This window comes from Saccostrea cucullata, unplaced genomic scaffold (assembly GCF_032062105.1).
Source record: "Saccostrea cucullata isolate Sc308-1 unplaced genomic scaffold, CSIRO_AGI_Scuc_v1 ctg18243, whole genome shotgun sequence".
In the NCBI taxonomy this organism is placed as follows: Eukaryota; Metazoa; Mollusca; class Bivalvia; order Ostreida; family Ostreidae; genus Saccostrea; species Saccostrea cuccullata.
Genome location: NW_026928537.1, coordinates 1 through 15,385, shown reverse-complemented (window position 1 = coordinate 15,385; position 15,385 = coordinate 1). Strand labels below are relative to the sequence as shown.

The window sequence follows — 15,385 nt, the reverse complement described above, 5'->3', positions numbered from 1 at the left end:
AAAATACAGCCCTGGTAATAAACGTAACAAGTGTCAGTATTCAAATTGAAAAAAACTTCAACAACAAGATCATGGCCATGCGAAGCATTCCTTTGCGACAGGAACTTCACTGGTCAGGCAATGTCTCCATTTTGCATTAAGGACGTTTACACAAACACACATATACACAAGATTAATCATCTAAAAAGAGCACACAGTATTACTATACTATGTAAAAAAAAATATATAAGGGAAAGGAAATAAAATATATTGCAACACTAAAACAAGTCAAGATTGATATCATCGTGGGTGGGGAGTGGTCCATTTTTGACAAAAATCAAGGTGCATAGCATCTTGTGGGTGGGTGGGGGTATTGCATTCATATGTAATTCGACATCTTCCCTTACTCCTACTCACATGACGTATGCTCTAACTTTTAGTAATTTACCTTCTTGAGTTTACCCAGGCCTAAATTTGCATGTTATCTGCATAAAATCTGAGAATACCCAACGGAAGCAATATTTTTGTAATGAAAAAATTACTATATCAAGGTTTGAAAGGTCAACGAAAGTTTTGAAATGTCTTTAAAAATATAGTTTTGAAGAATTATGTGCGCCTCAAGTATAAATTTCATATAGAAAACACAAACATTTGCTAATGAAACCGGTACGTTCATCAACTTATTTGAGTTTCAATTTATACCCAGTGTAAGAGATGACATTTTGAATTCAAACAGACCTTCGGAAGATACAAACAATAATATATGACAAAACGCAAATATAAAGAACTTACTATAGAGACTGCCGAAGCGAACAACATTTTCCAGTTTAATTAAGTGAGTATTGTCAATTCAAACATCAAAGAAAAAAGCGATTTTAAAATTGAAGAAATCAAAGATAGGAGTATTTCCCTGAAAATACAAGACAGGCACTTGTGTCGTAAACGGGACACCCCTACTTATTTTTACCACAAGGTACCTCGGAATTAAATGCTCAGAAGTCTCTAGTTTTATCTTACATCTTTAACCCCTACCGGAAAAAGATGTATCTCATTCGGTGTTTTACTTTGTATCGAGGTAATTTTTGAGGAATAAATTCGTGGTTTACAATAAAGAGGCTCGGCCAGAGACTTCTGAAACGATTTAATTGACAAGAAAAAAGTCTCTCAAAACGAACGATTGCATTTTAAAGTAGGTTAATGATTGATATACATACATGTACTAACAAAATACAAGCTTGAAGCGGGGGGGTGCCTGAAATTGAGTCAGGAACCTTGTGGTAAAAATAAGTAGTGGTTCCCCGTATACAAAACAGGTACCTGTGAAATACCAGGGTTTAAGTTTGTTTGTTTAATACCCTGGTATATAAAGGCATCAAATACCCGTATACATCTTGGTGGTGTTCGATGCATCATGGTTCCGTCCTCAGAACTGGTGGATTCTCATTCAATGATTGTTTCGGCGTTGTCCACTACAACCTCCCGAGGTACACCTACATAGTGATCAAGTCCCAGCCCGGAACCACTGGATCGGAAAACGGGCGAAAACCAAAAGGGACCGATAGACAGCTAGACGGACGGACAGACTCAGAATTAAGAAACCTAAGGTCTCTTCTGGTTCCACCGATATAGGGACTAAAAACGGGAGACAATTCTAATTCAAAGTATATACTAGTCCCGAACGTCAGCATGGTGTGTAAATGTAAATTCATTCAAACACGGCCTTCTTTGTAAAGCAGATTGACTTAATTCCAAGATATTTCAATCATATATTACACCCACTGAATATTATTGCCTTTAATTTTTTCATCAAAACCATTGCCCGTTTACCAGCCAGTAATCACAAGCCATATTTTAGCAATAGTTTTTCCATCTTTTGCGGATAATGTTTTTGTGCAACAACAGCAACATTAATCTTGTACTAACGACCATAGAAATCATTTTATTATTTAATTCGCATCAATGCAAAATACACTGACACATCGTAGTGAGTTTTTCACATCAGATTTGATTTTGTACAAATGCATAAAAGTCAACAACATACATTTCATAGTTACATCATTAGGTATAATGACGTCATTAATTTGAGTATAAGTAAAATCTTAAGGCAGATATAACGATCACTAGTATTTAAGGGATAAACATCTTTTATAAATTATCTTTTGAGTTCCTACAGGATATCAACAACGACTCGCCAGATACTTGTTTGCGAGACGAGAATAATTTCAACCTGATAATAATAAAAACAACTCCAATAGCAATCACAAAAACGAAAACAGCTAATATTGCCAATAAAGCAAATACCATGTTCCAACGATTATTGTCGATCCTGAAAAAAGTTAAAAAGAGAATGATGACAATTTTCTTAAACTCTGAAAAGCTAGTAGAAATTTTGTTTCAGTAGTATCTTATTCAATTTATCTGCAAAATATAAGCTAGAGGGAAAAATTGTTGATTTACTTACATGCATCTGTTTTGATTGTCGATCTTGTCTGTGGAAACTTCTTTAGAGCTGCTTGTCACTTTATCATAGCAACTCTGATCTAAAGCGAGAATGGTGTAGATTATACCTTTCAACAGCTTATACATAGGAATGATATTACACTTATTTGTTAAGTATAATAATCTTTTAAGGAGGCTGGGGGGTCAACAAATTAATCACAAATTAACCACAAGATTTAACTTATTTTCTTAAAAGCGGTATCTTAAGCTGTCAACTATCATTTGGCAAAGAAAAATTTCATACATTTTAGTTTTTAAATTTGAACATTTTTATCTATCTTTACACGGAGGTCTTCTTCTAAAGGAGGTCAAAATAGTCTGAAAATGGCCACAACCCCCAGCCCCTTCAAGCTAATAAATGAATTACTAGTTTCTAAATTTAAAAAAAAAATGATTTAAAAATACACACTTACATTTATATATATCCGTTGATATGTATCTAACAGGACAGGTTTCACAATGGTTTTCCAAACTGGACTGAATGACTCTACCATGAACGTTATATTCAGCACATCTTTTACCTAGAATGTTTTCGTTCATTATAGAAATGGAATTTCGAAAGAGAAATAATACACGTATTAAAAAAATTACAGTTATCTCACTTGTTTTCTAGGTGAAGTTTTCAGGAGTACGTTTTGTCATTGCAGTCTTAGAAAAAAAATAATTTATTACATACTAAACTATAACATTTAGCTCTCTGTCGATATTTTTTTCTTCGGAGAGCTACAGTTCTTCAGCTAATTTTTACCATGACTTTACAGATTTCAAAATGCAATACGTTCAAGTCAAAAAAAATATTGTTGTCATAGTAACTAAAATTGAAAATTTTGAAAAATTAAAAGCTGCTCGTACAGTTGTAGTCTTAATGCAATCTTGCCACAAAGAGAGACTTAATCAAGAATCATCATACTACTAGTATTTATTGCTGTTGTAAAGTTTCTAGTCCCAACTGGAACTTTTTTCTTCCTTTGTTACAAGTACAGACCAGTAAGCTACAGCCTCGACAGAGACTTCTGGTTATTGTTTCAATGGACTTGTGAGCTTGATTTCTGATCGTTATATCGTCATGTTCCATTCTTTAATCAGAAGTCTCTGTCGAGACTGTAGCTCTACTGGTTTGTACTTATCAAAAACCATTGCACTATTTTATGTATCTTTGTGTAGTCTACTTGTGTGCTAACTTATTTTGAAATCAAACTAAAACTGTAGAAGGAGTAGCGTTTTAAAGGAATTTCACAGAAAATTCTATTTTTAGTAACCATGGTAACACCGTTCATCGAAATAAAAAACCGATGCACTATTCTATGTATCTTAGTGTAGTCTACTTGTGTGTCAAGTTATACTGAAATCAGACCAAAACTGTGGAAGGGGAAGTGTTTTAAGGGAATTTCACAGAAAATTCTACTTTTAGAAACCATGGCAACACCGTTCATTGAAATCAAAAACCGATGCACTATTCTATGTATCTTAGTGTAGTCTACTTGTGTGCCAAGTTATATTGAAATCAGACCAAATCTGTAGAAGGAGTAGCGTTTTAAAAGAATTTCACAGAAAATTCTATTTTTAGTAACCATGGCAACATCGTTCATCCAAATCAAAAACCGATGCACTATTCCATGTATCTTAGTGTAGTCTACTTGTGTGCCAAGTAATATTGAAATCAGACCAAAATTGTAGAAGGAGTAGCGTTTTAAAGGAATTTCACAGAAAAATACATTTTTAGTTACCATGGCAACACCGTTCATCAAAATCAAAAACCTATGCACTATTTTATGTATCTTAGTGTAGTCTACTTGTGTGCCAAATTATATTGAAATCAGATCAAAACTGTAGAAGGAGTAGCGTTTTAAAGGAATTTCACAGAAAATTCTATTTTTAGTAACCATGGCTACACCGTTAATTGAAATCAAAAACCTATGCACTTTTCAATGTATCTTAGTGCAGTCTACTTGTGTGCCAAGTTATATTGAAATCAGACCAAAATTGTAGAAGGAGTAGCGTTTTAAAGGAATTTCACAGAAAATTCTATTTTTAGTAACCATGGCAACATCGTTCATCGAAATCAAAAACCGATGCAATATTTTATGTATCTTAGTGTAGTCTACTTGTTTGCCAAGTAATATTGAAATCAGACCAAATCTGTAGAAGGAGTAGCGTTTTCAAGGAATTTCACAGAAAATTCTATTTTTAGTAACCATGGCTACACCGTTCATCTAAATCAAAAATCAATGCACTATTTTATGTATCTTAGTGTAGTCTACTTGTGTGCCAAGTTATATTAAAATCAGACCAAAACTGTAGGAGGAGTAGCGTTTTGAAAAATTGTTTACAGACAGACGGACAGACAGACAGACAGACGGACGGACGACGGACGCCTTACTATCGCATAAGCTCTTCTGGTCTCTGACCAGTAGAGCTAAAAAACCTTGGCGAAGTTTCCTAAAATATTCCACATACCTAGTATATATGTTGCAGGCATGCAGACTACGTACGTTGCATTCAAAAACTCGTTTGGCAAGCAGTGATAAACGAACGTTAAATTTGAACTTCCAATGCAGCACAGGTATTTTGAGGCACATAACATCCTTTTAAATGTTCCCTCTCTCTCCATGCCTTAATAGATTTAGGACATGATGCTACTTTCATATTTTGTTGACAGGAAGTCGATAATGTTCTTGTGACCTTTTAAAAAAAATATATACTGATGGAGTACGATATAAGGTAAAAAGGGCATAAATACATGAAAAGCATGTTAAAGTGATATAGAAATTACCTGAAAATTAAGAATGATGTAAACGATGACTGTAATTGAAGATCTCATTTTATCTTCAAAAGAAATTCGCATATATAGATAGTCTCGTATCATAAATTTTAAGTAATGAACAAGATTAAAGTTTTATCGGACAAACAGTTAAAGGAAAGACAAACAAACGGACAGGACTAAGACTAAATCTTCGATTACGGGGGCATAAAAATTATCTCAATTTGCAGAAACTTGAATCAACAATAACTTCAACAGGAACCTTCTTTTGTGTGGTACATGGAAATGTAGTTAATGAAACCACCTGCCATTAAGCTATATCATTCACAGCAAATAAGTGAAATTTTATCAGTTTTCCAGGTTTAATATGAAAGGGATCGATGTCAAATATTGTGAATAAAACATTTCACCCTCTCTGTTATGATTATTGTACTTCCTAATTTATAAACGTTAAAAAATTGAATGCTCATTTTAGCATCAAACAGTTTTAACAGACTGGAATACATATTGACATAAATTAAAACTTCCTTAATTAAATTTCAAATTGGATGTTATATTTTTCAGACAGGTCATAATCAATCTGTAAAGAACAGGAAGAAGTTGAAACATATATTTTATGTCATGCATCCAAGTACCTGTTTAAACAAGGTTCCAAAAATGAAAATTTTCTACTTGTTATTATGTCAGAGTTTCATAGGAGCTCTTTCCAAATCACTTTGTAGGAGGTAAAATTTATTTTATTTACGTCAAAGAGAAAGAGGAGTTTTACATTTTCTAAACTGACTGTAAATATTTTCAGCAAAGAAGGCAATGTTATATGCTGTTTTGGATACATCTGGGACAACACATTAAAAAACTGCACAGGTAAGAATTTATGTATGATAAATAAGAAACAAAAAACACAATATCCGATCCATAGAGCAATATTAGAAAGGTTTCATATCAGATCAAAATGTCTGTGAAATTATGACCTTAAGCCCGGTGTTCCAATGAAGTCTGAATTTTACTTCACTTCACACGTGAAACGTCTACATAACCCGTGGATTTTTCTATGTTTAATTAGTATATGGAAACATACCAAAGCTCGCGCATGCGCTTAACACCATATGCTTTTCTCTGTGGTTGTTTGGTTGGGGAGGGGGGGGGTATCTAGCCTCAGCTTCAATTTTTAAGCTTACTTTTAACTATGCAGTGATGTTTTATTGCGACTTCCAAAAACCTCCAAGAAAACCTGCCACGGGTAAATGTGTAATAATCTGATGCACCAGATACGCACCAGAGCGAGAGACACAGTAAAAAGCAACGACCTCTTCCATGTAGCCGATAAAAATCAGCGGCGGAAAACATGGTCAGATATTGTCTTGACGAAAACCTTTTCATCGATCGAGGTCTGTGGTACACTGTTCTTTTCGATACCAACTAAATCTATCATACTTCCCCCAGGATATGTTTACCTACCATATATGTACCCCATGCAACCTACATGTAATTGGTTTATTTCACAACAATGCGAGTCGAGATCTTACCCAAGGATCATGAAAAATCTTAAGTTTAAGTCAATTCATGTTGTACTCCTTTGGAAGAGAAGATCAAACTTAAAATGTTTCAATATCAATTTACTGAAGTATTGTCATTTGCAAATTTTGAGATTAGTTCATTCATTAAACATTTATAGGCGATAGAAAGTTGGACGTAAGTCTAAGTCTGCTTCATGATTCTGGGGCCTGGGCCTGAAAATTGGACATCACGGCATCTTATAACATTTTGACACAGTTTTGACGAAGGTCGTCTGATAGTAGGTAATTCGGAAGTTAGATACTCTGGGACAGAGTGTGGAAGAGGTACCCTTGTTATACCCTCTGCTTGAAAAGCCGGAGGGTGTATAGTAATCGGAATGTCCGTCCGTCCCTCTGTCTGTACGTCCGTTTGTTACGCTTTGGGGTACCCATCTCTTATTCTCATATCCGTTTATACCACTGAATGAAATTTGATGAACTTTCAGAGAATCTTTATTACATAATGCCATTGTGCACCTCCTATTTTACTTTTTGATCCGACTGATCCGACACATATTTTGGGTTTCCATAGCAAAACATGCACACTGCCATTATATTCATATGGGAGACGGGGCTATCATTTAGTGACCTTATTGCTCACAGAACCTCTAGTTTATCATTACAAACACCTAGTTTATCTAATACTCAGGAACAGCTGAGACATTTAATGATTGATTGATTGTATACTGTTTAACGTCCCTCTCCAGAATATTTCAATGATATGGAGACGTCACCATTGCCGGTGAAGGGCTGCAAATTTAGGCCTATGCTCGGCACTTACAGCCTTTGAGCAGGGAGGGATCTTTATCGTGCCACACCTGCTGTGACACGGGGCTTCGGTTTATACGGTCTCATCCGAAGGACCGCCCATTTAGTCGCCTTTTACGACAAGCAAGGGGGTACTGAGGACCTATTCTAACCCGGATCCCCATGGGACATTTAAAAAAAAAACTTCACTTTATGATCAATAGCTTCCAGTCCAGAACCTTTGATCTTGATCTGAATATACAAGGAGAGGATTGAATAAATAGTTTTCATGTCTTGATTTACAGAGCCTCGCCCTTTCACAAGAATCTCTGACATAAGGGTAATGTATTTTACAATTTTGTAAGAAGTACCCTTGCTTATCTAATCATGTCCTTGATTTTTTTCCTCAAGAAGTATATATAAGAGGATAGAAATATCTAAGCTATGAATGCGTTTTTACTATTGATCAATAGGGTCTTGCCCTAAAACAGAAATCCCTGACCGAGGGACCATGAATTTTATAATTTTAGAACAGATATAGTTGGAATAAAAATAGAATGCAATATTGACCTAAAAGTACCCATACTAGTATTTGCCAATAAAAAAGTTGAAAGTCTTTATAAATACAAATCAAGTTTTTGTTTCAGAATGTGATATAGGGTATCACGGTGCCCTTTGTCGGGAAAAATGCCCTTATCCAAGTTATGGAGAGGGTTGTTCAGAAACATGTCAGTGTGGTGAAAATCTTTGTAATTTTGTGAGAGGATGTGAAGAGGAAGGTATTATATAGCACCATTAAATTTATACATTTTGATTGGGAAACTATTAAATATTTATGAATTGGGGAAGTTACCATTTCAATATTTATCTTTAGTCATCCTGAGTAGAGAGAGGGCAAACAAACATTATATTAAAGTTGAACTTTTTGCGAGCAGAATATTAATTTAAAGATTTTTTTTTTAAAGATCATTAATTAAATTCAGTTGATTTATTTACTAGACCCTGTTTCATATATTGGCTATATCCAATAAATGTCTTCCTGCAGTGCGCCTGAATAAATTGACAGAAACACCAGCCATGGGAATAAACGTAACAGGTAAGTACTCAAAGTAATAAAAGCAACAATAACGAAGGTATCTATTTGCCATATTCATATATACATACAGGTACAACTCAACGCAATTAGATTGTGTTCAAGGAAGAGCGATTTTAAAATTGAAGATTAATATTGAAGCATATCCCTGGAAATATTTGTCAAGGGTATATAAAAACCATCATCATATATTCAACGTTGTTAAAAACATTCTACGTGGATAGGGCGGTTTTGAAGCATTTTAATAAACGTAACGTCGGTTACTGTTGAGGCCCTTGAGTCTACATGATTGCATTTTTACCAAAATGTTAGGTAAATTAGGAACCGGAAATTATTGATATCCTTGAAATATTATGCTGAAAGCAAATAACTGAATAATGACCCTACAAACGTATACTGTACATAATTTTTGTTAGTGTGCCAACAGTTTGACAGTTATTGACCAGGAGTAGGATAACAATCGGTTACCTTAGTTACCTATAAATATATTGGTGGTTGGTGGTTTTGATAAGATTCAAATGATTACTGCGTAAGTGCGCAACAAAACAATACTGGTTTCGAAAATTCAAAACGGCAAGCGAAGCGAGCCATCAAAATAAAAATATGAAGACGACGAGAAGATATTAAATTAAAAGGGGTAGGGGTGAATTTTCACCACAATAGCACCAGTCAAGTAAGATTTTTTTTATTTACTTGCCAATAGGGGATAGATTTTTTAAAATCAAGGCGAGGCTATTTCTGTTCAAAGCCAGTGCCCTCCGACTCCTCAAAATTATTTAGTCGTCCCCTTTTCTCGTGATTTTCCAACCTAAATACTGAATGAATATTCAATTCATTTTATCCAGGTTATAGAAAGGAGAACACTGATGACCTATCAGAAGTTGCGTTAGGGAAAACAAAAGGACTACTTAGCATGCTTAGTGAGTTCACATCTTGTTCTAAAAGTCCAAAGGATTAATAGTCTAAACAAAGCTTATGCGGTCAAAATTAATACTTATTTTTACGAAGAATTAGAACTACTTCAATGATTTTTTTAAATATACATTTGTCAGTATCGCAAATTTTAATATATCTAAAAAGAAATTGAAATGTTTGAGTTTTCCTTACATGTATGTGTAATGATAATCGATCTCAAATGCGAAGGATTCAAAATGATCGTGTTGTCAATCACTCGACAGGTATGCAAACAACTTATCAAAGGCAGACACCTGGAAAGGACAATGACAATTCATCCACATCAAGTGTATTGTTTTACTTTGTTTTGAGTCTCGTTGTGTTTTTTATTTTGCTATCTCTTGCATATTTTTCAAAGTTTCTTTACAGAAAAATCATCTCCCAGAACTTAAGTGTTTTAAGCATACAAAATGCTGAAAATACCGATATTCAAGAAAATATTTATAACATTGTAGATGAAAATGACATACAAACACAATTGTGATAATATTTATGATTTATCAAATTTGATTAAACTTTGTCCTTTTATACTTTGTGTCTTTTTAGAAAGTGTTAATTTACACTTATACATATACCATCAGGGTTTTGCACAAACCATCGGACTTGGGAGTCCCATCGCACTTTGGAGTCAAGTTATTCTTTTGTATGATATCATCTTGTAAAATTTATTCAAAACATTATTAAAACATAATGATACCAAACTCCGATCGAATTCATTTATACATTAAATAATATAAATTGTGACCACTACACAGGTCAAAAACACTTGGCAACATTGAAGGTGGGGCCAAGTGTCTAGAAGAGTATCATTTGTAGACCAGTGTAAAGACGAATAATGACCCCCATAGAATACAGACCAGGCCTGGGGGCATAAAACTGAGACGAGCTCACTTTTGAGCTCGTCTAAGTTTTATGGCCCCCAGACCAGGGGGTCATTTTTCGACGTCGTAAAATGACTCCTGGTCATTATTCTACGGCGAAAAATGACCCCCGGTCATTATTCGGCGTCGAAAAATGATTCAGACTCTTTTGCCCGTAGAAAAAAGTGTCATCACTCTAAATATCTGCAAGCATAAAACACGTGAAGAAAAATGGACCCCCGTAGAATAATGATTCCCTTGTGGATTAAAGTTAAAAATTTTAGGAGGCAAAAAAGAATAAATAAAAGGACCTACTGGTCAAAATACTCACCTGAGCTAAATAGGGAATAAATTGGTGATATCTTGATCTCGTTAAATTAAACACTTTTTATTTTAAGGTCAATGCGTTGATTCAGAATCTAAAGGAGTAAACGTTTTATCGAGCCCAAAGGGCTAGGCGAACATTGTTTTTTTTTCGGTTATGGAGAATCACCGTACTGACAGAAAAATGTAGCAGTATTATATATTACTAGTTTTGTAATCCCGCTCGAAAAACGGGAGGTGATACAGTGATCAGTATGTCTGTCTGTATGTTACGCTTTGGAGTTACCCCTCTCTTATCCGCAACTCCTCTTGTACCGCTGAATGAAATTCAATGAGACTTTCACATGCAGAATCTTTGTTACATAGTTTCATTATGTATCTTCTTTACGTTTTGATCGGACACATATTAATGAATAAAATGTCACATAGTGAGCTCAGTGCTCAAAGTACCTCTAGTTAAAATCGTTTTTTATTCCACCCTTTTACTCTTTTCTGTGTATATTTTTATAGAGTGTTTAATATGAAAATCAGAACATTGAATTTCATTTTGTAACGTTTTCTTCATAATGGAGCAAAATATGAAAATTAATTGAGGACCATTCCTTTTATTTTACATGTATATATACTTTGCACATGTACCTGTAAAGTATCTAAATAACCCAGAGACAGTCCAAACTAGTGGCACTGCAAGCTATGAACTCACTAGATGATAACCATCACCCCACCCCACCTCCCATATGATAATAATTGCAAAATTTATGTTTTACGCTGGGACACCCGAAATAAGTGTCGGATCACGAAGTGTTGGTTGTGTTAGAATGTGCACATGGGGAATTGAGCGTGATTTTCTCATTGCCTCGATAAAATAATAACTTATTGATAACAAACAAAAATCATGATTGAACCATATGGAGATAACGAAAGTATTCGAGATCAAAAGTCCATAAAACAATACAAAATAGCAGCAGAGCAAACACGAACCTCCAAAACATTAGAGGTGCGATCATGTACCATGGAGGAGTGAGCATCCCTTGCCGACCGACCACATTCGCTGTGTGCTCCTTGTCATGATCGGGAAATAACGGAAAAATCTGTCGTCAATTCAGTGTTTAAATATCAAATGGACTAAGAATTAGTATAAAAACGTCAGTTAGCATGGACTCAATAATAAATTGTATTTGCTGACAAGCGGGGGGGGGGGGGGGGGTTATAATAACACAACGATTTTTATACCCCCGCTTGACACGTGGGAGGGTATACTATAATCGGTATGTCCGTCCGTCAGTCTGTTAAGCTTTGGGGTACCCATCTCTTATCCGCAACTCCTCTTATACCACTGAGTGAAATTTAACGAAACTTTCACAGAATCTTTATTACATATTGCCATTGTACAACTCCTATTTTATTTTTTGATCCGACACACATTAATTAGGTTTCCCGACCACAGCAAAACATGGACTTTGCCATTATAACCACATGGGAGGCGGGGGCGTCATAAGCAAATTGATAGTTGCGGGGGGGGGGGGGTTAGAAGAGAAAAAAATCCCAACCCCCAAACAAGAGGCCCAGGGGCCACAGCGCTCACCTGAGCACATCGGCTAGGGGGATGGATGTAGGATCGAACTTCTTTCAGTATTTCTTCTTTTTTGAAAAGGGGGCTAAACCTATGCCCCAATATGCATTGCGCATCGTTTGTCCATCTTTGCAAAAAAGAAGGGGGGGACTAAATGACCTGCAAAATAAATTTTCATTAATTGTATGATTTCCTTCCTTATCTTAATTGGTTTCATACAATTAAATATTTATAATATAATATCATCCGTTCAACAACCGTTTTCTTAGAAAATAAGCACAAATCGGTTTAGTACTGTAAAGTTTATGGGAGCGCTTGAATTTTACGATATCTCTTATCAATATACGTGGCTTTTCTATTCTTGAGAAGATCTTTTCCTTCCTATGAAATTTTCATTTCCCATTGTGGCCCCTCCCCCCCCCCCCCCCCCCCCCCCATGTGACATCTTTTGAACAAACTTGAAATCTATACTACTTCAGGATGTTCCTTATCACTTTGCCTAAACCCCGCTTTGTTGTTCTTGGAAAGATTTTTCCTTCTATATTCATTTGAACCCTGATTGTGACCCACTCTTCCCCTTAGGATCTTAAAATCAACACATGTGTGTAATGATGTAAAGAATGATTCATATAAGATTCAACGATTAGACCCAGTGGTTCTTGAGAAGATACTTAAAACATACCACCATATTTTCACTACTTCTGAATTACCTCTCCTTGAAATAGGGCGTGGTCCTTCACGTACCAAGGATAATTTGTAGTAAAGAGCTAAGTTCACTTAATGCATTAAATGGCCCTGTAATTATATCAATTAATTAACTCTCACCCTCTTTCCCATTTGATATATCAAAATAAAGTAGACACTTGGTGCTTTCATACGGACGCCCGTTGAGGCCAGTTCAGAGAAATATTTTTATTGCGTTTAATCGCAATAATGATTGCGTTTAAACGCAAAATATTGCGTTCACTCGCGAAATATTGCGTTTAATCGCAAAAATTGCCTTTATTCGCAATAATTATTGCGTTTAAACGCAATAATTTTTGCGTTTAATCGCAATAATTATATTGCGATTAAACGCAATAATTTTTCCGTTTAAATGCAATGATATTGCGATTTAACGCAATACTTTTGCGATTAAACGCAATAATTATTGCGTTTAATCGCAATAATTTTTTGCGTTTAATCGCAATAATTTTTTGCGTTTAATCGCAATAATTGTTTATATTTTAACGAAGTAATTTGTTGCATTTAAATGCAATACTCTTTGCATTTTATCGCAATAATCCTTCCTTTTAATGATTCATTTTGCATTTAAACGAAATGATTAAGTGCTGTAGTTTGAAATCAAACATCGATTAGCCAAAAATTATTATGAATACTATGGTTCGATTCTTTAAAGAAGGACCGTTTGGTTCTGTGTCTGTTTGTAAAATGTTGCAGTTTTTAGATTTGAAGTTTAACAGTTGCATCCTATCAACCAGAGTTTCTTAAGCCCTTTAGAATCCAACACTTTTAACACAGCCATTAATCAATTCCTTAGGTATCACAGCAAATTAAGAATGTTTCAGTGGTATTAATAGCCATATCAATTTGGTACACATCGGTCAATCTGTTTTCATTTGATTTATTTTTGATTTTATATGATTCCATCTCCTGAATTCTCGTGTTCTCGTGTTTACTGTATGTGATCAAAGGAGAGGTTGTGAATATACATATACATAATATGTACATGTACAAATACATAAGTCGAAACATTTCATCAGTCGTTTCCTTAAGCCCTTTATAAAGGTACATGGTGTACACTTTGTGACCGCAATGTGGAGTGATACTTTTTCAATCATTATTTCTTTTCCAGCCTTTTATTTCAAAATTCCTTTAAAATTGTTTGCATATTTTAATGTTTAAAAGTAGAGAAAACAATATAGGAAATGTTATTTTTGTTTGTAAAGTAACTGACCAAAACTTGAACAGGAATATAGACATCTATACATGCTAAAACATTGTTTCTATCTAAGATTTAAGATTGTCTTTTTATACAGACCGACACTTCTTTCTCCTCTTTAAATCCATACCAATGATTTAACAATTCAGAAAATGCTTGTACAGAAGAATCTGATTCTATAAAGCTTAACAATACACAGTTCTCCTCATAGGTTAATGTACAAAGGAAAAATGAAACAAATATCAGCGTGGATCCATTGCACTCTTCAAAGATCAAGAGAATGCTTTTAAAAACAAAGATCATTGCGTTTAAATGCAAAAAAAAAATTATTGCGTTAAATCGCAAAATTATTGCGATTAAACGCAATAATTATTGCGTTTAATCGCAAAAGTATTGCGTTTAATCGCAATATTTTTGCGTTTAAACGCAAAAATTATTGCGATTAAACTCAAAAATATTATTGCGTTTATCTTCTTACACAGATTACGTGTACAGTACCTGGCCATAAGTGAGTCATAATTTTATTTTTACACTATATATTTCATTGAAAAACCTATTTTTATAAAAACTTGTTGTGAAGTCAATTTTAGCTCAATTTTCATGATTTTTTCACTGAAACATGCAGAATTATTCAAATTTTCTTATCTTAAATGACAAACAAAATGATACTTAAATTATTGAGAATAAATTATAAAATATTGTCAAGACAAAATTTTTTAACCTCAAATTACTATGGTTTCTTAACAAATTGAAGTCTTAAAATTTTTATTTTGCACTTGACCCGTGATTTCATGGTAATGGAAAAAGATAAAACTATTTTGAAATAATGTGAAGAAACTACAACAAATTCTGCATTTTATGGTGTTTTAGACATTAAAAAGAAACAACAAATGACACTGCAACAATATTTAAGAAAAATGTGTTTTTCAATGAAATATATAGTGGAAAAATAAAATTATGACTCACTTATGGCCAAGTACTGTAGATTGCCAAGTACACGTAAGTTAAAACTTGTAGCTTATAATTCTTTAACTGCTGTTTATTTTTCAAAAAAGGTGTCTTTTTCTTAAACCTGTAATATTTAATGCAAATACTGA

General features: G+C 34.3%; 1 protein-coding gene and 1 long non-coding RNA gene across 2 annotated transcripts; one reads left to right on the top strand and one right to left on the bottom strand.

The window, feature by feature from the left end:
* Positions 1-1,958: 1,958 nt before the first annotated feature.
* LOC134277871 (uncharacterized) lies at positions 1,959-5,307 on the bottom strand. The gene is made up of 5 exons (XM_062760165.1): positions 5,252-5,307; positions 4,936-5,160; positions 2,892-2,999; positions 2,441-2,519; positions 1,959-2,305 (listed from the first exon to the last, which is right to left on the bottom strand). Exons 2-5 carry the CDS (start codon positions 5,087-5,089, stop codon positions 2,125-2,127), a joined length of 522 nt encoding a protein of 173 aa, XP_062616149.1. The 5' UTR covers positions 5,090-5,160; positions 5,252-5,307; the 3' UTR covers positions 1,959-2,124.
* Positions 5,308-5,834: 527 nt separating this feature from the next.
* On the top strand, positions 5,835-8,315 carry LOC134277870 (uncharacterized). The gene is made up of 3 exons (XR_009994340.1): positions 5,835-5,964; positions 6,039-6,103; positions 8,190-8,315. It is a non-coding gene; the product is annotated as an uncharacterized LOC134277870 (long non-coding RNA).
* Positions 8,316-15,385: the final 7,070 nt, after the last annotated feature.